This window comes from Cupressus sempervirens, chromosome 6 (assembly GCF_028749045.1).
Source record: "Cupressus sempervirens isolate cs-2001-9-10 chromosome 6, ASM2874904v1, whole genome shotgun sequence".
In the NCBI taxonomy this organism is placed as follows: Eukaryota; Viridiplantae; Streptophyta; class Pinopsida; order Cupressales; family Cupressaceae; genus Cupressus; species Cupressus sempervirens.
The window spans coordinates 351641715-351668240 of NC_143123.1; the positions used below are offsets into that span (position 1 = coordinate 351641715).

General features: G+C 35.6%; 1 protein-coding gene across 10 annotated transcripts in view; it reads right to left on the minus strand.

The window, feature by feature from the left end:
- LOC149552570 (Pseudouridine synthase family protein) overlaps nucleotides 1-26526 on the minus strand; it is a 249888-nt gene that overhangs the window by 80207 nt on the left and 143155 nt on the right. For 6 of the 10 annotated variants that reach the window (XR_016352955.1, XM_089788164.1, XM_089788167.1 and 3 more), the window contains 2 exons: nucleotides 11861-11930; nucleotides 8456-8549 (listed from right to left, as the gene is read on the minus strand). Coding sequence is in view for 6 of the 10 variants with exons in the window: in XM_089788164.1 (XP_089644290.1) it covers nucleotides 8456-8549; nucleotides 11861-11930 (164 nt within the window). In the remaining 4 variants the exon portion in view is untranslated. The remainder of the gene's footprint in view (nucleotides 1-8455; nucleotides 8550-11860; nucleotides 11931-26526) is intronic. The other 4 variants (XR_016352956.1, XR_016352957.1, XR_016352958.1 and 1 more) reach the window with 1 other exon arrangement.

A 26526-nucleotide genomic window follows, 5' to 3' on the forward strand; every position in this document is an offset into this window, starting at 1 on the left:
CTGGAAGTTCGTCAAAGGATTCTCTTAGCTCAATGCACACTTAACGGATCTGAAAAGAAAGGGGTCTTTCCAGTGGGATGAAAAGGCACAGATCACTTTCAATAAACTGGAAGAGGCAATGAGCACTTGTCCAATACTGGCATTACCCGATTTCACTTGACCGTTCATTTTGGAGTGCGATGCATCCGGAGAAGGCATTGGCGCAGTGATAATGCAGGATATACATCCCATAGCTTATAAGAGCAAGAAGCTTACACAAACAGAACACCTATATTCCATATACAACAAAGAAATGTTGGCCATCGTACATGCACTAACCAAGTTTCGGCAATACCTAGTGGATGCCAAGTATGTCATCTATACGGATCACAACAGTTTGAGATATTTTCTGGAGCAATGGGACTTCAATGAAAGGAAACAAAAATGTGTAAGCAAGGTTCAGGCTTTTGATTTTTACATTGAATATGTGAAAGGGAAGATCAATGTGGTTGCAGATGCCTTGTCCAAGAATCCCGCCATCTGCTCACTAAACCAAATTTCAGTTGATTGGAAGGCACACCTGTTGGTAGAATACTCCAAAAACACATTTTCCTATGAGCTAATGGATGGCAACACCCAGGATGATCGGTACAAAGTGGTGGACGACATCATCTACTATAAGAATCCGATATTTTTGGTGCCAGAATCCAAATTGAAGTAGAAAATTTTGAAGGAAGTACACAACTCACCCTTGGCAAAACACCCGAGTTTCCTCAAAACTTACAGAAATCCTTGGGAGAGGTTTTCATGGAAAGGACTCAAAGGAGATGTGTTGCAGTGTGTAAGGGAGTGTGCGGTCTGCCAGCAGAACAAATATGAACATACTCTACCTGCCAGATTACTGCAACCTCTGCTAATTCCAAAACATAAGTGAGAAAGTATCTCAATGGATCTCATATCAAGGCTTCGCAAGGTGAACGGAAAGGATTGTATTTTTGTAGTGGTTGACAGATTGACAAAGTATGCCCACTTCTTCATCATCACCTTAGATTTTCAGGCTGCACAAGTTGTCAATCTGTTTTTTAGAGAAGTTTTTCGTCTACATAGCTTACCCCAAAACATTGCAAGTGATCAGGATGGGCGATTCATTACTATCTTCTAGACAGAATTGTTTCGATTGGCAGGGACAGAATTGTCAACAAGTACTAGTTACCACTCTCAGATAGATGGACAAACGAAGATTGTTGAACAAATGGCTTGAAGGTTACCTTCAGAACTATGTTTCGGCATGACAATAGGCAGGGGGTCAAATGGATACATCTAGGAGAGTATTGCTACAATACCACGTACCACATGTCCATCGGAATGGCACCGTTTAAAGCTCTGTACGGGTACGAACCCCTTTCCTTCATTGACACAGTTATGGGTGATAGTCACACACCAAGGGCAAGAGACTGGCTTTAGGAGGGACAGGACATACTAAGATGCTTGAAGGAAAACTTACAGTTGGCGCAAAATCATCAGAAGATGTATGTCGACAGACACAGACTAGAGAGAAGTTTCGAAGTAGGGGACTTGGTCTATCTCAAGCTCCAGCCATATCGGCAATCCTCATTGAAGGAAAAAGGAAAGGAAAAATTGAAGCCACTATGTGTAGTTCGTCACGTTGGTTAAATCGCACATAAGTTGGAACTTCTGGAGGGAAGTCATATTCATAACATCTTTCATGTTTCAAGCCTGAAGAAGGCCATTTGGCAGAATTGCGCGGTTGCCACAGACCTTCCACCACTCAATGAAGAAGGCAAGCTCATCTTGGAACCAGCCGAGATCATCGAAGTACATGAGAAGATTCTGCAGAACTGCACTATGAAGGAATATTTGGTGCGTTGGAAGCACTTGCCATTGGACGACGCAACGTGGGAGGGTGAATACATTCTCTAGCACTCAGCATTGCATTTGCTTGAGGACAAGCAAAATTTGGGACGAGAGGACTATAATGTTCCCGTTATGAAATGAATAATTTTTATAAAACCATTGTAATGGGCCGATTGATTTAATGTATCTCAAACCCATTTCTATTTTTTGTTTTCGTAGTTGTGTCATCATCGGCTATCTTTGTACACTCTCGAAAAGTGTCCTCGAAGGGTATTTAAGCATAGTGTGTAGGTTGTCTTTAGGAATGCAAATTGGACTATTTTCTCTCTACTGCAAATTCCAGTTGGAATTCTCTATTGTTCGCCATTTCAGAGGTGAAAGATCTTCCCTATTTGGCTCGTGCAGTTTCGGTGGGATTCATCCCACACCCTATTTCATCGCCTGTAATACTTCGCTCAGATCTGGCAAGTCGGAGCATTATCTTTCGACAATTATTATTTGCATTCAAGTCTTTATTATTGTGTGGATTTCATCAACATTTTGGTGTTTGTGTATGAACAAGATTGTGTTCCATATTGGACTCAGATAAATTAACCATGTGCTGCTCATTCTGTGACCATACGGCCCCCATCCATTCCATTCAATATTTCATTGTACGGCTTGTGTTCTGCCACCATATAGCCTCATTCATCACCCCTCGTACCTTCCTTGCTCCCTCTATTCACTCACCGTATGGCTTGCTGTACAACATACTTGGTCTTACCACCGTACGGCCATTCCTTCCACTGTACGACCCTCCCTTAACACTGTACAGCTAAACATACCTCTCGTACAACCAATCTCCCATCATGTGGCATAGATCAAATGATTGTATGGCCTCCTTGGCATCCGTACGACCTCTTTGGCATCCTGTACGGCCTCCTATGACCTTCCGTACGAACTTACCTAAGCAACTTTCTCCATACCATGTGCCATTTGTACTCCATCCGTACCAGTAAATCGTTTTTTTAAAATTCTTCTAATCACAAAGGAGGACTAGAACATTACAGCCTAAACTGAAACAACATCCTGAAGTTCTTTTCCTATTAGTAACACTTCCATCCCAATCCAATTCTATGTACCCATGTAAGTCCAAGTCAACTTTCTCATACTTAAGCCCAAGATTAAGAGTGCCTTGTAAGTATATCATAATGTGTTTGACTGAAACTAGGTGAATTTTCTTTGGCTCACACATAAATTGAGTTAAGGCATTAACAGCATAGCAAATATCAGATATTGTATTTACCAAGTACATAAGAGAACCAATCATCTGTTTGTAAAAAGTAGAACCTACGGAGGGTGATTATGCAGCTGCTTCCTTAAGTTTGTGTAGATTAGTCTCCACTGGAGAAGACATAGGTCTGTAGTTCCACATTCCAAATCTCTTCAAGATGTCTAATATATACTTTCCTTGATTAAGTATGATGTTGTCAGAAATTTTCCATACTTCCTACCCTAGGAAGTAATGGAGTCCTAAATCTTTTATTTCAAATTCTTTGATTAGATCTTTCTTGCATTCATCTATAAGATGATCATCACCTATTATTAGTAAATCATCAACATATAGTATCAAAATTATCATATCATCTTTTTCCTTTTTATGATAGAGATTTGGATCAACTTCATTCTTGGAGAATCCCAAATTAGAGAGATACTTGTCAAATCTTTCATACCATGCCCTTGGAGCCTATTTAAGCCCATAGAGAGCTTTCTTGAGCTTGCAAACAAAAACTTTAGGGTCATGAGTTTGAAATCCTTCAGGTTGTTCCAAATATACCTCTTTTATAATCTTTCCATTCAGAAATGTTGCTTTACATCCATCTAATGTACTTTCCATCCCTTCGATGTTGCAATAGCTAGGACTACTCTTACAGAGGTGTATCTAGCAATTGGAGCAAAGGTTTCTTCATAAACAATTCCCTCTTTCTGAGAGAATCCCCTAGCTATGAATCTGGCTTTATATTTTTCAATGTTACCGTCAATAGCATGCTTGAATTTAAATATCCATTTAGAAGAAGCAACAAATTTTCCTTCAGGCCTTGGAACAATTTCCCAAACATCATTCTTAATAAAAGGATTGGTATTCTTCCATCATAGCATCTTTTCAAGATGTATGTTTAATAGCATATGAAACATTGGTTGGTTCCAATTTAGATTAAATCACTCATGTTTGTTACATAACTAGAAAATCTTTTGAGTCTTTTGTTTTCTCTAAAGGTTTTAGATAGTGCAGTGAAGTCTTGTGCTTCCTCTACAGCCTTAATGGCCCAAAGTGATCTTTTCTTTGGATTTTGAGTTTCCTCAAGATTAAGATTTTGAATTTAATCTTCAATTTCTTCAATGTTCTTCCTTTGAAACTTAGATTCATGATTTTCTTCAAAACTAGGTAAGGGAGAGGGATCTTCAGAACCTAGGGCTCTTTTGAATGCTAAATCTTCTTCAAATATTACATCCCTAGTAAGTTCAATGATTTTCTAACCAGGTATGAAAATCCTATATGCTTTAGATGTTTCACTATACCCGATAAAAATACCTTTCCTCTCGAAGAGTTCTAACTTAGTTCTCTTTTCTTTGGAACATGTATATATACTGGGCACCCAAATATCCTAAGATGACTTATATTAGGTTTCACCTTAGTAAAGACTTCTTCAGGAGTTTTATCTCTAAGGTGGAAGTGAGGACTTCTGTTTTGAATATAGACAATAGTACAAGAGGCTTCTACCCAAAGATAATATTCTAAATTTTGATCAAATATCATAGCTCTTGCCGCTTCTATAATTGTTCTATTTTTCCATTCTGCTACCCCATTTTGTTGTGGGTTATAAGGAGCAGTATACTCCCTCTTAATTCCTGCTTCTTTAGAAAATTCTTTAAACAAATCTAAAGCACATTCCCCTCCATTATCAGTCCTAAGAGTTTTAATTTTGCGTCCTGCTAAGTTTTCAATTAAGGTTTTGAATTCTTTAAATCTCTTAAGGATTTTTTCTGACTCTTTGCTTTTGAAGAAGTAGATCCAAATTTTCCTAGAGAAGTCATCTATAAAAAGCATATAGTACCAGAATCCTCCAAGAGAAGGAACAGACATAGCTCAGTGGACTAATTCCAAAATATTGTTAGCTTTTCTAGTGCTATCATGAAATGGACTTTTGGTGTTCTTACCCAGAGTGCATCATTTCCATATGCTTGAATGATCTATATTCAACTTAGGTAAACCAGTAACCATCTTCTCTATAGTTGATAAGGTTTTAAAATTTAAATGTCCTAACCTTCTGTGCCATATTTTTCTTATATCAGCAACTTCATGAATTAAGGCTTGAATAGGTTGATTAGGTTTTCTATTTAATTCATACAAGAGTCCCTTTCTTTTACCAATCAACTTTGATTTCTTAAATGAAGAGTTCTTAGACCAAGTCATTACTTTACCATCCATGAATGCAACATTATGTCCATCATCTTCAAGTGTTGTAATAGAGATTAGATTCCTCTTGATTCCTCGTACATAGAGTACTCTTTTGAGATGTAGAGAAATACCTGACTTTAGTTTCAAGGTGCAATTCCCAATTCCTTTCACAGAATGAGAGGAATTATCACCAATGGTAACTTCACCATCAACTTCTTCTAATATTGAATCTAGTATTTCTTTGTATCTTGTAATGTGTCGAGATGATCCACTATCAATTACCCATGTTTTGCTTGATACTTCATTTGATAGTGCAAAAATACATTACACAATTACTTGTTGCTTTCTATTCTCAGGGCAATTAGATCCATCGTGTCCAAAATTTTAACATTTGAAGCATTTTATTTTGGATAGATCTTTCTTAAGTTTGTCATTTCTTTGATTACCCTTCTTCTTCTTGAAATGTTTCTTCTTACCTTTATAGGAATTTGTGTTGAGAACATGAAGTTCTTCATCTTTAGTTTTCAATTTTCCTCCTTTCTTAAGTTTTCTAGATTCTTCTTGAAGGCAATCTCCTTTAAGTGTATTGAAGTCTAGAAGATTGTCTCTAGCACTTACTCCTTATGAGAATGTTTCCCATGAATCTAGTAACCCATCTATAGCCATAAGTGTTAGCTCTTTGTCTTCAATTATGGTCCCTATACTTGCAAGTTCATCTCTTAGACTAGCCACCCTTAGGAAGTAAGAATTTATAGATTCTCCCTTCTTTATCTGTATATGATTTAGTTGTCTTTTTAGTGCAAGGGTTCTAGTTGCATTGTTAACCTCATATGCATTTAATAATACATTCATTATATTAAATGATGTTTGATGTTTCATTAGCATAGGTATTATTTCACTTTTCACTCCATCTAATATGATTTGCATCGCTTTCCTATTTCCTTTACTCTGGATAGTTTTATTAGGTTCAACATCAAGTTGCTTGGATGCTTTATCAACAAACTGTTTCATGTCATTGTCTTCAAAAATCATCATAATTCTGAATTGCCAAGCAACGAAGTGTTCTTTTCCATCAAACCTGTCCTCGGGTCTGATTGTGTTCACCATTGATGATAGAAGGATGTTGCTAGATATTTAAAGTCTAATTGTCAATTTGTAGAGCCTAGTTTTGACTACCAGAGCTCTGATACCATGTAAAGTTTCTGCAAATTCTGCTATAAATCAGACTGAGATAATACCTTTCTATTACTTGCTGAAGATGATCTTCTATAATTCAGACTTGTATGAAGTGCTACCAATAGTATAAATACTATTCTGAAAATGTTTTGTCTTTGCAATAATTTGGATAGGGTAGTATTGCTAAAGGAGCAGACCATGTAATATTCGTGTGTCCTTTATCCACAAACATACCCTGTATAAATATTACAACCAAAGGGCATGTCCCTAGAAGGGACATATCCCTATCTAGGTCGGCCCTAAATTGTTTCTTCTAATTGGCGTCCAAGGAGGAATAGAATTAGTTAGTGATTAAACTAACTAATTTGTTCAAGTTAAATCTCAAGCAACATTACACCAAGGAAGACTCCGATCATAACTGAAGATTAGACAATTATATATAGGCCTTCATTAGCATTTTATGCATAATCAGATCTGTACGATCTGTATCATCAGAACAGTATGACTTCAAAGTTACAGAATTAACAGAGATCTCCATGCAGATTTTTGGGACGGGCATATTATAGAGTTCTTCAAACAGTTTACAAACATTCAATACAATTGGTAGATGCATTGCCAAGGTATTATCTATCATTTAGCATGAATGAAAGTGGACATAACTGATTGAAAATGGACTTGTATGCAATATATGAAATTTCTCCAAATAGGAGTTATAGAAAAATAACAATATCGTCCACAATTCTGAGTTAGTGTAATGTATTCAGTATACAGTTAAAGCCTTTAATCTTCTGTGCAAGATTTCAAGGTTACATCATGCAGGATCAATCAAAACTAAAGTTTGAGCAGGTATATGAAAATGAGCAGAATACACAAAGATAATAGATATGTCATATATAGATCAGTTCAAAAGCTGAGTTTTCTCAGGAGTAATAATGTAATTAAACTTCCTACAGTACTGAAGTGAAAACAGTAACACAATCCCAACCTCTTATTTGACAGCACTGTAAACTGAGGCAGCCATTTAACATAACTGAGACATCAATAATTTCTTTCAAGCTCGTCTTTCTAATGAAATTTCTCTGCAACGGCCATCTGATGGATTATTCATGGCAATTCCCATGCCCCATTAACAAAGTTCTGTTTTAGTGCTTACACCTCTAAACTCACAATGTACAGGAAAGAAACTGTGAGGCCAGAGTTTGTGAAGAAATGCCCAGAATGAAAGAGGAAAGATGATGGGAGATTGGCATAGAGGGACCAATTTGATTTCTGCTGATTTGTCCTTGAAAAGATTGACCCAATTTAAGAATGAATCATAAATGATAAGGGACCACTTTTTGTGATGAGACCAGCTACCCTCAAAGAGATACATGATCACAATCAGTCAGATTGTGAGCATGAACCCTAGTGCAAAACATCACAATCAACATTCCCTACTGGATTGTATCAGTTAGCCGCATAAATTTCCTCATTAAAGTTTTGGAGACTTATTGTGTTTTGTAATTTATCATGATTTAGAGGTTCAAACTTCTAGGTCCAACTATGTAGTAATGTACTATGCAGAGTAATCAGTAGCATGACAACCTTGATAAACGAACAAAATCCATAATCCATGGCATACACTCTTCGTCTTGTTGTCCCTCCGCAATTTATTTTCCATTAAGTTTTTATAAACCTGCGTTTTCTCATCTCTTTTCAGCATTTTTTTTAATTCCCAAATTTTCTGGTGAATTTAAGAACTCTGCCTTTTGGTTTTCCAAGTGATTCCAAAGAAGGATTTTTTTTCCTATTATGGGTTAAACAAAAAGAATATAACAAAACTTTTGATTAGATTTCTAGGTGGCAAGCAATGTCTGACACACCATAGCTAATCAAAGAAGTGAGCGAGTGAACTCTTAATTTCTTGTCATATGTATTTCTCTAGAGACAATTCAAACATTTAGTTTCAAAGCATCCAAGAGATCAAATACAATGCCTGAAACTTACCCATCGTCTGCAAAATTCTCAACATTGTATCTTTCAGAGTAGTTTTCAGGTAGACTAATTGAAGGTCTGCCACCAGCAACATAAAGTGGATCCCCTGCACATGCAACAATTGAAAACCAGAAGCAACTTAGTTCAACTGTCTGGAACCAATATTAAAAAACTACAAATTTAATTCCTAGAGTAAAATGTATGAGGTAAATAAGAGAGACTATCAGTTCATTGTTTCATGGAGATATTCTTAATTCTAATGATCTTTGGTAAAATTATGATGTTCAACATCAATCTCAATGGATAAAATCTAGATTTTCATCCCAATATGGATGCCTTTTCAACTGACTTTAATGCCTGAGTTCATAAAAGAAATACTGATTAAAACCAAAATTTTGTTTTTCAACTTTGAGCCAGCTTTCGTTATTGATTATCATGATGTTTTCTTCTTGATATGGCCAACAAAGATATAAGGTAAGAAAAAATTTAACCAAACAAAGGCTTACCTCTAACAGCATTAAGATCAAGAGATTTTCACCTGTTGTCTTTGAGCACCAGTCCATTCTTTAAAAAGTGCACGTCTTCCAAGGCTTCATTAAATCTGCAATAATTTATGTTTTAGACAGGTTTCCTTGACTCTTGGCCATGGTATATTATCTATCTGATCCTTAAGGCTGGGTTGGTCTCGGACCCAGGCAACTATAGGACCATCATGATAGGGCATACTTTTTCCAAACTCTATGCCACCATGCTGAACATAATCTTATGTAGAGAGTTTGATCAACGACAGTGTCGTGCTAAGGGGCGGATAAATTTTCGTACAATTTTTCAAACCATGGACCACATTCTGCCTCTTAGGACTATCATCGAGGAGACCCAACACCACTCGTGAAAGTCTATTTCTGCTTTGTAGACTTTTGCAATGCCTTTGACTCTGTTCCTCAAACGGCTCTCTTTGAAAGGCTTAGAGACAATGGGATTTTAGAGACTCTAGACATCCATCATGAGGTTATATGAGAGTGTGGTGGGAAGACTTAGGGCCCCATAGGATTTTCTTAATCCTATCTAGAGCACCATCACAGTGAAACATGGTTGACTTCTATCCCCTACACTTTTCAGGATTTACATTGATGAGCTCGAGTCTTTTCTTTGTGACCTCTTGCTTCTTGAGAATGGTCATTATCTACACCAGGTCTTGGTATCTATTCTACTATTTGTTGACAAATTTGTTGTTTTGGCTTCATCCCCGAAGGGAATCCAAAGGCCTCTTAAAAAGCTGGCCTCTTTTTGTAACTCTTAGCGGTTAGTAATAAACATGGGCAACAATAAACTGAGTCGCCCTATCAGTGATGGTGTACTAATGTGAACTGAAGGTGACATCCAATTGTGGAGAGTGTTGCAACAACTAGTTGATTAAGAGTAGATTTAGTTCCAGGGTACACATCAAGGAAAATTAGATTCCATCCAGTAGACTGAATCTAAATGTTGTCTTTACCGACACCAGTGTACTCTTCTCTGCCACAAAAAACAATTGAATCTAGATAAGGCTAGTAGTCAGTGAACCAGTCTCTACAGTGGGTGAAATGATGAGAGGCACCTGAATCAATGTACTAGGAAGACAACTTCACATGATCTACACATCTTTTAGCCATGAAAGCGTAAAAGGGAGATTCCATCTGTTCAATGTGCTATGCACTGTTCGCTTTGGGCTGCCTAAGCATTTCCGACATTCAACCTTCATGTGACCAAACTTGTGGCAATAGTTGTATTGAATGTTCTTCCAAAAGCAAGTTGAATTTGAAGCAGAGGATTTCTGCTAAAAAGACTGTTGAGACTTGCCTTTTCCTTCTGAAAGGATTAGCTGCAAAGGCTTGCTCTGAGGAGGCGAAGCTAGAACTGCTCCTGAACTGATGTTTCCACTGATCTTGCTCAAGCAAAAGTACACAAATCTGTGAATTTCAGATCAACACTAGATGAAATGATGTTGAGAGTCTCAATAAAATGCTCATAAGACTTGGGTAAACTCCTAAGAATAACGACCACAATGTCCTCTTCCTCCATCTTACGACAAATAGCAAGCAACTGATCATGGATTTCCTAAATCCTATTCAAGCGAGCTTGGAGCAATGTTCGCTTATCCATGATAATAGAAAATAGAATGCTCTTCAAGAAGAAAGCTCTTCTTTTGTCATAAGTCTCATGAAGATTTTTGAGATATGCCTGTATCTTGGCAGTTGTCTTGTCGGATGGACACTGAGAGAGCTAATAATCAGCTATGGATAATTTGATAAGCATCAACGCCTCCCGTTTATTCAAATCCCATGAATCTTGATTAGTACTCGAGGTACTTGAACGTTGTGCAACACCCATAACAATCTGATTAGTATTCTGATATTCAAAATTTTCTATTATCCGCTACTTCCAAGTGCCATAATTTCGATCATTGAATTTTGAATTACTCTCGAGCAGAATATTAGTCAAAGATGCCATAGCATGTTTTCAATTAAAAAACGTGAAAATCTCTTAAGGCACATACTTCGAAGCAAAAAACTAAAAGACCCAAAGAAATTGAAGTGGTAACTAGAAGAGAGCTCAAAAATCCTAGAAAGAATATGTTGTCGGTTTCTAGATTCGTTGGCTCAAAAATTGAGGCATAAAAATTCAAGCACACAGAAATAGACAACCCAGTTGAGATCTCAAAAAACCCACCAAGAATTTGTAAAAAACGTTGATCTGGAACAAAAAATTAGGGTTTTGAAAAAAAACAGCCTTGCTACAAAAAGACCACAAAAAATGGCAGAAATGTGCAGAAAAAATAGACGGCAGTTGTAGAAAATTGGTTGTAAGAAGCAAATATCACAAAAAATAATTTCAAAAAATATTACTCTGATAATTTCGAACAAGAAATTATAATATTTCTCGAAAAAAATTAAAGAATTAGCTTTGAATCATATTAAGAAGTAATTGGTAAATATTTTCATAATATTAATAGAGATTGAGAACTCAATATATACAAAAGAATAAAACGATGGTTCCTTAGGAAACTATTGTAAAGAATAGATATATTCTATTCTGGCTAAAAGAAAGCTAAAGAAAGGTAACAAATAACTATAGACTAACTAATATTAGAAACATTCTAATATTTACAATAGATTACAAATAGATAACCATTAACTAATAATAGAAGCTTTAGCTATTATCATAATATCTACATGTGCAAACATAGCTTAGCAATAATAAGAGACACTCATAAGCCAGCCATTATTTTATGTTTCTTTTATGATACAAGAAAAACTTTGCTTAAGATGATATGGGATCATAGATTTTGTAAGATATGAATGATTATATTTTATTAAAATGAGAATTGAACAATTAAATTCATAGCAAAATGAAGATAATATTAGCACAAGAAATTACCTACAAGAGGATGGCCTATATACGACAAGTGGATCCGTATTTGGTGAGGCCTTCCCGAGTATATCTCAACCTATATAAATAACCATGTCATAGAACACATTAAAAACTTGAGGTTGCAACATCACTCGAAGTACCAATTGACCAGGCCACCTTTCATTTAACGTTATGGCAAGGATCACTGCATGGTGCACATATATGTGAACTACCAAAACAATTTCTCAGTGCATGTCAACAGAAAGTTATGAATAAAGAGTTGTGTCCTTTACATAGAGCATTTTATGCCTTGCAACACTAGATACAATTATGTTATGTCATCTTATTTACTTGCATGGAGATAGTATAACCAACCACAAAAATAACAAATAACAAATATTCTTAATACAAGAGAAAAAAAACTGATAAACATATTGAGCACAAATTTAAATTTCAACATGGTAATTTATGAAATTAATCAATGTAATCAAGTATGTCACACATAAATACTCTCACAAGACATTCCATTATGATAAATCAAACCTCTTTGAGAACAGAATAATACAGATAATCAAACTATCCCAATAATTAATTAATTTTTATTGAATGTACTGTAAACTAAAGTACCAGTACCTCTTTGAATGAAAACTAACTGTTTTCTTTGACTTGTCAATTATTGGATTTCCATTGAGTGTATCCTTAAATCTATTCACTCAGTACAAGTTCGTCTTTTGCAAACATATTATTACTATTTGAGGAACTCAATGAAGTATTATGGAGTTTGGACTTTCCTCAATAATGAATTTAGGATGACCCAAATCGATAGCTGTAAATGACCGCAATAACTGCAGAACTAAGAGATCACAAGGAAAGATATCAATTTTAATTAGGAGAGAATATATCATTCTTATTGATGAAGTATACTATATAAGAAGGAATACAAACTTAAGGATGGTAATAGTTACATTATTCTAGAACTAATCATCGCATTCAATTTCTGAAAAGGGCATTGGTGAAGAAAGCTAAATATTTCTAGTACTTCAAAATTTGAAATTCAATGTAATGCACTTTTAACAATATATGTTAGTTTCTTTACACATAAAGACTAACAAAGAGTCATAATATACTCTGATTGATAGAGATGCATAACAAAGATCTGACAGCTTTCACAAAGTCTTGTTAAAGTTGTAGCCTCGGTCAGATTGATTGATTTACATCATTGTTATTGGTAAATCATCATTTTCTATATATATTATATGCACGTTCATGTAATAATAATATATATTATTATATATATTATAGTATATTATAAATATATATATATTATATTAAATATATAATACATACATACATACATATATATTATAGAAATTAATATTATTAAATTATTAATTAAATGATGATTAAACCTTAGAGACATGTCTCTTCATGAGACATATCTCCTCCTCTCATATTTACATGAGATCCAAATCTGCATTTAAAACATATCAATAACATTGGCAATGTTAGTACATTTGCAGAAACTATCCATGTTACTGAACTTGGTATCAAAGCCAAGCTGCAAATGAAATGGAAACTCATGATATAGGATAAGATCTATAGAATTAATCATCAACTGCCACATGCGACAACCCAAATCAAAGGATAGAGTTATATATCGAGAAAACATTCGCTTAAATTAATACCAGGTTGAACGCCTATTGCAAAAGAGACAATATATAATACAGTGGACCAAATCCATGGATAGCAGAAATAAACTACAAAGGATTTCCTAAGGGTTTGTTTGGGATTAGGATCAACAATTTTGCATGCAACTATCTGTACCTGTTTGTGATCTTCATTCAAAATAATGGTGATAGAGCAGTCATCTTCATAGAGCTACTATTCCATTTCATCAGTACTGATGTTGATTATGCTTGAGCAATATATCACCTTCTCTTCCTTGAATATGTTTGCAGAGGATCGTTACAAGCTTTAAGGTGTTCATGGACCTGGGTATGATGTTCAAATATGGAATGGACCCTATTATGCAACCCGGCCAATGATAATCATTGACATAAAAAACTTTCTCTTTGTTCTCCACATGCACCAAACTTGTGTTGCTGCTGAAGGTTGTTGCGGTTTGTTGTCTTAACACATTGATTATTCATCCCAATGATTTCTATGACGTGGTTTATCAAAACTACGCATCTCTAGAAATAGATGGCTTCACATCTTTGTTGAGATATTAAGTCAAACAACCATTTTTCTGTACCATGGCTGAAGTGCACATTCTTCAGTTGATATAATTTCTCACTGTACATTCTGGCAGGTCTGTCTTTTGTGGCTTCCTATATATCACTGATCTCTAAGTTATTCTTTTCAAATAACAGATGTGATCATGGATGACATCTTTGCCGCTATAGTCATGGTTTTATTATCATCTTTGTATGCAGAATGGCTTTTGAATCAACTCCCAATGGCACATGGATTCTTCATCGATGACTTGGTATATTTTATTGCAAGGTGTATAACATGCCATTTGTACAGATTTATCTATCATCCTTCACTCATTATCAGCCTTGAAAACTTCTTGTACTGATGATGCATGCGCACATATATGTCCTACATACTTTCCCATCCTCTAAATGAATAGGCACTATGGGCCCACCATTTGAGAGAAAATTTACTAAGAAGAGGGGTCATCACAGTGGTAGCTAAGATAGGAAATATGTGATTCAGTTGAACAACGTTTTGTCAATAGGGTGCATATACAATGACATCACAAATAGATTACAAGCTTACTCCTAAAGCAAATTGGTAGAAATTTTCCGACCATAAAATGAAATGAGTGGAAATTATACATTGTAGGGGGAATAATAATAATCAATGTTTCATTCCCACTTAAACCATCTTTAAAAGGGGGAGATGTCAGGAAAGGGGCATCATCAGAATTTCAAATCTGAATCATCACTTTATTTGATGCATATGGGCTTTCATTAAAGTAGCTTGTATCAAGGATGTGTAGATAAAGATAATTATTCTTCTCTTTTACATTCATCTACTTATTGTAGTCTCTCTCCTATTTGTAATTCTATACATACTAAAAGAGTTATTTGCCTTGATCTTTTCCTTTTTCTAAGGATGTTCTTGCAAGAAAGCAAGGTTGGTACTTTACACATCCTACCAAAATATTGTGTAAACTCAATCTTATGATAGTAGCTCAAAAGAAGTTGTGATCTAAAATTCATTAATCATTTGATGATCAGACTGGACAAAGTAAGGCTCTTGAAAGCAAATATTCTTGGTCATGATTAAGAGGGAGTCTAGCACTTCTTCAAAGGCAATATAAGAGTTCAGAAGGTTGATATTCAGAGGGGGTCTAAAAATACATGGTGTGACTGCATGATTTTAAAACGGGCCTACTCATGTTTACATCATGAGGAAGTAACAACTTGTTACCAGAAAGTCAGAAGATTAAAAACAGATTCAGATGGAGTTCCATAGACATCCTTAGGTGAAGATAGTCTCTAAGGGAGTAACTACTAGACCTGACTTCCTAGGATCATTGTTCAAAGGGAGAATTTTGAAGTGCAATTCTTTGTAAATAATATCTTCTCTATGAGGAGAAGTTCTAAGTGAAATTCCTTGTAATGCATTCTTCTTTGTAAGGGAGAATTAAGGTGAAAGCCTTTGTACCACCCTCTGACTTGGTTCATGGTGGTTACTATTTTACATATGATATGTAATGAAGATGACAATCTTTCATTGACAATTATAAACAGAAAGTAATCATTGTAAGATGGCAATCTTATAAATGGTAGACCTATTATTGTGACAAACTTCATTAAGTTGTTGTCCCAGAGTGCTGAAGTCATTATAACGAATGTATCATAACAAACTTCACTAAGTTGTCACATAAAGATTAAAGTTTTGCAATTGTGTGTTATGAAAGGTGACGATCCTTCATATGTGTGAGGTTACTATTGTAATGTGACGACTTTATCAATAGTTGATCCATCTCCTAACACAAAAATGTGTTAGAGCAAGCATTATCATGGATCGTCGGCTAGATTTTGTCGGACACCTTGATAACCAACTTATCATGGTTCTTTGGGCCGGATTTTGCCGGACACCTTGATAATCAACTCATCATGGCTCTTCAGTTTGAATTTTGCCAGACACCATGAAAATCAATTATTAAGGTTCTTCGGGCCAGATCTTGCCAGACACTATAACTTAAATCTTTCATAGACCACATTTAAAGTGGTGTTCAAATCTTGTATTAAAATTGCTTCAATTCTCTTTTTGCTAAAGAGGGAGTGTTGAGAAAATTGGCCTTATAAGTGAATTGAGTATCATACTGAGATGATATCTCTTCATATACTTGAGAACATAATATGTTCTACAAATCCTCCCTTGCTAAGAGGGAGCGTTAAAGTTGTTGCTTTAGTCAGATTGATTCAATATACATTATTGTTATTGGTAAATCATCATTTCCTATATATACACATTCATCTAATAATAATATAGATTATTTAATAAATTATAGTATATAATATAATATATATTATCTTATAAACAATACATATATACATTATATATATATATATATATATATATATATATATATATATATATCAAATGATGATTAAACTTTAGAGACATATTTCCTTCTCTCATATTTATATGAAATCCAAGTCTACATTTGGAACAAATCAATAACATTGGCAATGTTAGTACATTTGCACAAATGATCCATGTTACTCAACAAGACTATCCATCAGTTTGCAGTGTCAATGCATAAAAATTGACAGTTAACAATGCAGAGAACATAATAGCTGAATTCCACACAAATGGTAAGACATCAAACATGTTGGAAGGCTTACATCAGGCGAATTGTAGCATCCCAAGCACCTTGAATTTGCATCTGGAATTAATTCAGAAGAGAATTGAGAGAAAGAATTTGTCTGCTCGGATCTATGCATGAAAGATACTTTTAGCCATTTGAACATTTGTTGTGGGTGCTTATCATTGAAAAATTGTAACAAAAGTTGAATAGACATTGGAAATGAATATCAGGAAATTTACAATAGTGAGAAAACCTTTATGTAATGCCCCCATTTTAGCAGGATCCTACAGTTGGCTTAGTCAGTTCATCATCATGACCCTCATGATCTGACAGTGGGATTCGAGGGTCTCAGTTGCACAATTATTTGGCTTTCCAATGGCCTATGGTAAGTTGTGGCTCCATTTTGAGGGACTTACTATTTATTTTATGTGAAAAGTTTGTTCCAATGAGCTCAGTTGAGTTAGAGGAGTTGAATGATGCTCTCAGTTTTTATTTATGGCTTCTAGTTTGGGCTCCAGAAATATTGGAGGGAGCATCTATTTTCATAAGTAACCTTGTTAGATTCATTCATTATTTTTCTTCATTAGGATCACTCCTTTGTTTTCAGATTTCAATTCTGATGCTTCTTCAGTAATCTTCACAAGATGAATGAATTATTATTATTATTCAACTAAATATGTTGAGATTGTTGTTTTTGTTGGTATTCTATAGCTACCATAGTGTCATAGCTGATTGGAATTGGGTTGAAAAGTTTTAAATCTTGGGCACAAGAAACAATGATCTCGTGTGTCAGAATTTCATGATATGGTTTAAAAGATCATTTTTTGGAGCAGAAAGGAAATTAATTAATTATATTATATGCCTAAGCATAAAGCAGAAAGGCCTTTAAGTGAAAGGTGTGTAGTTGAAGCTAAGTTGCACAATGGAGATTATAAATATGGTTCTCATTATGACAATTGATCATCCAAATGTCTATTGCTTTTGATTTGTCTCTTGTGAAGGCTTTTGAAGTTTGTGAATTTCACTCCTTTGCTGAAGTATAACGGATTTGGACTGAGTTTCTTAGTGTCTTCTCATATTGTTGCTACTGTGGCTGAGCAGTGAAGTGTTTGTTGAGGTGAAGTAGTTAAATTCTGGAAATTATTTCAACATCTTCCTTTACAATGCTCACTGTGTCTTGGAAGGCCATTATTATGTGTTGAAGATTGGTGGTTATTAATCTGCAAAACAGGTGGATCTCTATTATCTTGGCGTCAATACTGCTGCTATATTCTATATTGTTGGACGTTTATCATTACTGTTGTTAGGCATTGAATTTCTGCAGCCAACTGCATATAGCTGGGTATTATTCTTTAGGTATTTGTAACCCTCCTTTATGTGCCAATATTGGTGTTACATTGCTGCTGCACCTATATATATTTGGGGGCCTGCAATTATACATTAAGAGGCAGCAATATCTTCATCACACCAGCATTCAACTGCAGATTCTTGCATCCACTTGCTAGGCATGGGTATTTCAATTGTAGAGTTGGCATTTAATGTTGTACTGCTGCAAATTGCCATCTCCAGGTTCAATTATTTGATTAAGTGTGTGCATCATTGTTATTTTGGCATTGTGAACATTGTAAATCTTGCATACTAAATAAAGTTGGTTGTTGGTGCAATAACTGAACTGCTCTAATCAGTTAATTAGATTGCACACCAAGTGTTAGAGAAAAAGCCTATTAGTTGTAGATGCACATTATACATAAAGAAAACATATTTGAAAGGATAAAAAGGGATTGCATTGTAACTTAGATATTTGCCTAGACTTCTTGGTAAAATTTTGCAAGCATTCTAACATCATTTACAACCATTCCAAACAAGCAAACAAAAACTGAAAATAAAATACAGCAAGATACAACTTGCATGCAAAGTGTTTGACAAAATGTCAAACATCTAAAAGTGAAAAAGTTAATGGTTTATTAAAGTTAGAATTGGTGGTGTTCATTACACTTTACATGTTCATTGTAATGTCCCCATTTGTTGCCAGCATCAGAATTTCAGGGATTAGCCTAATATTGGATCCTCATAGGCTAATAAGAATGGTAAGAGGGTTTTCTGAGAATTGATTCGTCTCCAACATTTAGGGATTTATGGATTTGGCCTTCATTCAATATCTTTTGGACTCTATTTGCCATACTTACTATGTATAGCAAGTCACAGGTAATAAAGATGGACCCTTTCTATTTTCAAAAAGTGTATTGGTCACATGGGGAATTATGAGGAGAGCTTCCTATTTCAGATGGCATGACAATCAGTGTAATATCCCCATCTTTTTAGCATCTTAGTGGAGTTCTAAGCCTTTACATTCTCCCAAGGCTAAGTGGAGAAATAAGGAGAAATTGATTAAATTAATTTCTTATAAAATCATTAAATAAATTTAAATTAAAAGGTGATATTTAATTAATTTAATTTTCTAGAAGCACAACTAAATATTGAATTGGAAAGGGGGAAGCTTCTAGAGAGGTCATTTTCTAGAAGTACAACTAATTATTGGAAAGGGGGAAGCTTCTAGAGAGTGCAATTAAATAATATTTTATTTCTTTCTAGAAGGGTAAAGGAAAAGAATAAATAGGGAGGTCAGCCTCATTGTTGAGCATCGAATGTGTTGCCATCTACTCTTCCAGATAGCTTGTGGAGCCAAGGGTTTCTGCAATTGTTATATTGATCATTGGGAACGAACACTCCCATTGATTTGCATAATTGAGATGGTGAAATATCTTCCAAAAGGTTGCAACTATTGGAGAAGACAAATCAGTCTTTTCATTGTATCGAATTTGTGGCCTAGGGTGAGCTTTGTGGAATAAGAAATAAATTAGGAATTTTCTACAGTGATTTACTACAAGAAAATTCATGTTTTTGGAGCAATTCCAGATTTTTATCTACTACATTTTGCATTAGATATTTCAAGCATTAGCAGGGTTTGTAAACTCTATTGTAATCTGATTTATATCAGAATTTGTGGCCCTAATGTCTTATTGATGTAGAAGCATATTTTCCTATTTGTAATCAGTGTTATTCAAAAACAATTGCATCTTCATTGTTAGTTGTTTGATGTGTTCTCTGGAAGCATATTTATTAAAGTTTGCCATTTAGAAAGCAATCAAAATTTACACATGCAATATATCTCTTGCTTGCAAAATGTTTGACAAAATGTGAAACAACTGAAGTATAAAAGAATTTGGTGTTTGAAGAACTTATAACCTATTGAGGTTATTACATTGGTATCAAAGTTAAATCCTACCATTCTGAGGGTTTAGCGATCACATGCAGCCACTTGGGGTTGGCTCTCACAGATTTTCCACTCGTAGGCAAGCTTTGTTTGACAGAAAACAAGATTTTGACAAGTAGCTAGACAACATGGGTGACAAGCAAGAGCATAGCCCACCAAGAGACAATAGGAATGAGGATCAAGAAACAAGGGAATTTTTCAGAGCAATAGCTGCAAGACAAGAGCAAATGGCTCAGGCTTTGCTGGCACTCACTACCATGGTTGAGCGTACGAACCCACTAGACAGACGGAATCAGGATCAAGGGGATAACAGGAGTGCAGTGGGATCGCCTAGAGCTCATAGAACTCATTCCAGAACAGCAGACAGAGGCCTACACGTCCTTCCTTTGTTAGAGAGGAACCAGTACAGGAGCCATCAAAGGAAGTTGAGGATGGGACATTTGTAGATATCCTTATAGCTGCTAATGGTAAATGGGAATTACTGACACCACAGGTACGGGAGAGAATGAGTTTTGTGAGGTTTGTGAACCAAAGAAGAGAACACTACTGTGTAGTCAAATAGAATAGGAGACCTCGTGGCGAGGATAATGAATTAAAGTGGACTATAAGGAAGCTTTTCTTGACTACATTTGATGGGAGTGGCAAAATGACAGCGCAAGCTTGGATTCACAAGCTTGATACCTTCTTAGCACTAAGAAGTATGACAGAAGTGGAGGCAATAAAATATGCCACGTTACATTTAGAGGGAGCTGCACATGATTGGTGGTACCATGGGGCGGTTACCCTTCAGCATAACCAAGTCACTTCATATCAGGACTTCGTAGACAGGTTGGTAGAGAGGTTTGATAAGAAGGATCCAGAAGTTTACTTCAGGGAGTTAGCCCAGTTGAGATAGACAAGCGGATTGGAGTATTTCATTAGTGATTTTCAGAGGCTATACATTATGGTGCCAGATATATCAGATAGGAGATTGATTGTTTTGTTCATTGAGGGATTATCCGAACCACTGAAGGGTCAGGTAAAAGCCTTTGATACATTCAATTTGCAAGAAGCAATTAAGAAGGCTAGAAATATGGAACAAGCAGCCCCAGTAAATAAATTTCAATAAAAGGGTGCACCATGTAGCAAAGACAAACCATTCTTCAAGAAACATGACACGAAAGAAACAAAGGTTGAGATAAAGATAAATCATTTGCTCCTTTGGATAGAGAGACATTGAATGATTTAAGGAAGAAAAAACTTTGATTTTATTACAAAGGACCCTATGACATGAACCATGACTGTCCTTTGAGACGAAAAGGGAAAGCGAACAAGGTTATGTGGGTATATTATGAAGATTTTGATTTTGAAAATTCAAACCAGCAATCTAAAAATGAGGAATTGATTGAAGAAAAGGAAGGCACAGATGATATAGGTTATCAGAAGACTGAGGATAGACTTCAGGAGGCCTGTCTCGCTAGTGTACAACAAAAGGGATCATTCAGGATGAGAGGGGTATTGGCTGGTCAGCAAGTTATTACTTTGAATGATACAAGTGCTACTCACAATTTTATTGATTCCAGATTGATTGAGAGGCGTGGGATACAGACAGAGCAATTTGAGGGTCTGAGAGTGAGTGTAGCTGATGGCTACATACTCAAATGTGACAGGAAGATTACAGGTCTGCCCCGAAAGATCAACAATTTCGATTTCAAAGCAGATTTTTATGTTGTTAAAATGAGTGATATTGATTTGGTCTTGGGTATGACTTAGTTACATGACATAGGGGAGTTCACTCTCAAATTGAGAGATATGGAGATGAAGTTTCAGTCAAAGGTGGAGACCCATATACTTAAGGCCATTCATGATGGCGGGCTTAGGATGATGTCTTGCAGACGCATGGAGAGCTTGTTGAGACATGACCAGGTTGAGTGGGCAGCTTGTTGCACTTTAATGCCATCACAAGTGCAGTAAAAATTAGAATATCACCCAAACATACAGGAACTGAGAATCAAGCACTACAAGGTTTTCAGTGAAATACCAGCAGGTCGACCGCCAAATAGAGGTATTGAGCATATTATTGAGTTAGAAGGTGCTAAACCCATCATGATCACACCCTACAGGAATCCAAAGAGATTGAAGGATGAGATCGAGAAAACCATCAAGGAACTACTTGCTATGGGGCACATTCAACCAAATAAGTCGCCTTTCGCTTCTTCTATGGTTTTGGTGAAGAAGGATGAAACTCTTAGGATGTGCATAGATTACAGGGTCCTGAACAAGAAGACTATCAAAATTGATACCCCATCCCACAGATTCATAAGTTATTAGATGAGCTACATAGAGCATGTTTCTTCTCCAAAATTGATTTGAGATCGGGCTATCATCAGATCCGAGTCAAAGAGCAGGATATAGAGATGGCATTTAAATGTCATTCTAGCCATTTTGAGTTTGTGGTTATCTCATTTGGGCTCACTAATGCTCTAGCTACTTTTTAGTCCACAATGAACAGGGTTTTTCAACATCAGGTGAGGAAATTTGTATTAACCTTCTTTGATGACATCCTGGTGTATAGTAGGACATGCGATGAGCATGTGCGGCACCTAGACACTATGTTGAGCATTATGAGCTGGGAGTCCTTGTATGCAAAGGAGTCCGAATGTGATTTGGGATTATCAAAGTTATTATATCTGGGTCACATTATCATTGCTCAGGGAGTACACATGGATCCTAAAAAGATTTGTGTTATTATTGAGTGGCCTACTCCAATGAACCTGACATAGTTGAGAGGATTTTTGGGGTTGTGTGGGTTCTACAAGAAGTATGTTAGTAGATATTCTAGGCATGGCTTTCATATGGACTCTTGAGGCCTAGGACTGTTTTGATAAATTCAAGGAGTTGATGACTTCTTGTCCAGTGCTAGCATTACCAGATTTTAGCAAACCTTTTGAGTTGCACTATGATGCATCTGGTGAAGGTGTTGGAGTTGTGCTTATGCAAGACAAGCACCCAATTGCTTATGAGAGTAGGAAGGTCAAGAGGCCTGAGAGGAGCTTCAGCGTTTATGATAAGGAAATATTTTCCATAATGCATGCTTTGGCCAAATTCAAGCAGTATTTAGTGGGTAGCAAATTTAGCATAAAAACCAACCACAATAGCTTGAAACATTTCCTGGGGCAACAAGATCTTAATGACAAGCAACAGAAATGGGGTAAGTAAATTACAGGCATATGATTTTGATATTACCTATTTCAAGGGGACACAGAATGTAGTAGCAGATGCCTTGTCACGAAGACCCCACTTGAGCATGATGACTGATATATCAGAGGATTGGAGACATTTGATCCCTGCAGAGTATGCAAAGTGTAGTTGAAATAAAATAACTATTATGTTTAGTACTTGTTAAAGCTAGTCAGGTTAGGTAGTTAGGTGGTGAGAAAATGCGTCAGTTGGTTTCTAACTAACTGACCCTTCTATAAATATCTCGAACATTGGTAATGTACTCCTGTTGATTTTTGGTATTAATAAAGAATTCATTTCCTTGCCTATTGGTGTTGTGGTATGAATGGTATATGTTGGGTTTTAATTCATATGTATCAATTGAACTATTTTATGGGATTGGCATATCTCTATATCTGTGAAACTTGAGTGATATTTCCACTCTACACAAAGGATACATGGGCATCAGGATTCATAGATGAATCAATCCATAATAGTGATTTCACCCTTGTGAATGAGATCGTCATTTACAAAGGGCGCATTTATTTGGTGCCAAAGTCAAAGGTGAAGAGGATGGTGTTGAGAGTTTATCATGACTCACCTATGGTAGGACATCCAGGTTTTTACAAAACTTACTGGCAGATTTGTGAGCGTTTTTCTTGGAAAGGGCTCAAAGATGAGGTGTGTTCTCTAGAAGCATATTTATTAAAAAACAATTGATCATTGGGAACGAACACTCCCATTGATTTGCATAATGGAAGTGGTGAAATATCTTCCGAAGGGTTGCAACTATTGAAAAAGACAGATCAGTCTTTTCATTGTGCCGAATTTGTGGCCTAGGGTTAGCTTTGTGGAGTAAGAAATAAGTTAGGAATTTGCTACAATGATTTGCTAATGAAAAATTCATGTTTTTGGAGCAATTCCAAGTTTTTATTTATGACATTTTGCATTGGATATTTAGGGCATTAGTAGGATTTGTAAACTCTATTGTAATCTGATTTATATCAGAATTTGTGGCCCTAATGTCTTATTGATATAGATGCATATTTTCCTATTTGTAATCAATTTTATTAAAAAACAATTGCATCTTCATTGTTAGTTGTTTGGTGTGTTCTCTAGAAGCATATTTATTAAAGTTTGGCATTTAGAAAGCAATCAGAATTTACATATGCAATATATCTCTTGCTTGCAAAATGTTTGACAAAATGTCAAACAACTGATTTATAAAAGAATTTGGTGTTTGAAGAAGTTATAACCTGTTGGGGTTATTACAATCAGACAAGTATTTCAAGAGATATTAAACTTCAAGTGAGTTGAGTGATTTATTTAAATATTTTAATATTATTATAAACCTATAAAGTCACTTTATGACAAAATGACTTAAGTGACTAAAAGACAAAATAGTCTTTTATCCCACATTGCTAAGTTGTTCGTACCTCTCCTCATTTCGAAGCTATAAAGGAAGGCATTTGCATTGGGATTGGGATAATGAATATATGTTATTATACAAATCCAACAGGTTGCTTATTGTGAATGGATACTTCCTAATGAAAAAACCCCTTAATGAGGAATAGTGAGGCTAGATGCAAACCTAGCATCTCCCATTGCATTATTAGAACTCAAGTTCGATTGAAGATTTGGTAGGTTGATAGAAAGCTGGAGTTTTAGACGACTGGAAAAGTGCAGAATCCCAGTTCGTTAATGGAGGCTTAGACGACAGGTATGAAAGTGCAGATAGTAATACACCATCGGTTCCTAAATTGATAATAATTAGTTGACAGCATTGGTGCATAGTTTCTATATTATTCAATTAGCAGCATTAGTGTGGATGATTTATATAACTGGAAGGCAGTATGGAGTTTTCTGAGGTGTACGGCAGATAGCATTATATGGTCATCCAAAGTGAATGTTGTCTGGGCTGAATCTTGGTGTATGGCTTCCAGTATATTAGATAGACGTTGGGACGACAGACAGAGAAGTCAAACCTTCCTCAAGCAGCGTGACAGTGAGTGGTGGTGAAGAGTGAATACTACCAGAATTATGCAAGAGGTTAATGGTCACATAACTGCGACTTTGCCTAGTTGGACGTGAAGTTTCCTGAATCCCGTGTGTGTTTTCTGCAAAACCAGAGTTGATACGGATGAATGGCAGTACAGTATGAGCAGCCCTGGGAACTAAACACATACAGTGAGTGGCAGATTTGACAGTGACAAGTTGCGGAAGCAATCAGCACCTCATATTTTTGGGCACAACAGTAGCTATTGGTGAAAATAGGTGCGTATCTTTATAGCAACAGTCTTTAGAAACAAGTTGTTGAATGTAGATAGCATCTTATATGAGTACTGCATTATGCCCCTCATGATTCATATAAATCAGACACAAAGCTTTTGTTACTGATTGAAAGTCAAGGCTATATATTTCAATAAAGCTACCAGCTGGAGTCATTATCTTTGCAAGTTTCTTGTAGCCAGTTAATAAATGTGTAGGGTAGCTATTTCATTTTAATATTAATCAGTGAGAAGGTACAACCACAGCAGCAACAGTTAACATTCAGATTGTATGCAAACTGTTTGACAAAAAGTCAGTTGAGATTTGAGTTTTATTGATTCAAACAGAGAAGGGATATTTCAATCATTTGCTTGGCTCTTGTCGTGGTTTCATTGGCAAAACTCTTCAAAAGATGAGGAAGTGCTCATACAAGTTGATAGCAAGAGGCAAGCAAAACTAAGGGAGAAGTGTGAAACAAATCATCCAACACACTGATTGATGGTCCACAATGAAATTGCTAATTTTTTTGCTAAACAATTCACTTGTTAATTATTGATGTTCTTAGCTTGTAAATTACTTTTATTCCTTGCAATGGCATTTACTCTATGCCATTCAACTATTAATATTTTTTTGAAATTTAAATTTAACAATTTTGCAATTATATTTTCTCTTTCATCTAAAATGTTGTATGGGTCATAAGATATGATGATAGATGTGTTACATACCAATTTTTGCCTAATTTAAAATTGTTCATATAGATGTTGAGTTTTCACGTGAAGGCAGTTGATAGGTGAAATTAGTTATGATCATGTGAAATGGTAAGATGGTCAATCATCACAATTCCAAGTGAAGATGACATGTTAATTAACCAATAGGACGTTATTTTGAAATCTTGGAAAGTTGGTTATTCATTATAAGTTCATGGGAAGTGAAATGTTATTATTTGTTATGATATTTTTTAATGAACAATAACTTGTTATAGTAATTATGATTACTATAAAGAATATGATATTGTCGTGGAGAATTCCTTTTCTTGCAAGAGCATGTTGAAGGGGAGGAAAGCATTGCCAGAGAGGAATTGAGCAAGGGACACCACTTCATCTATGAGCTGACAGGATGAAA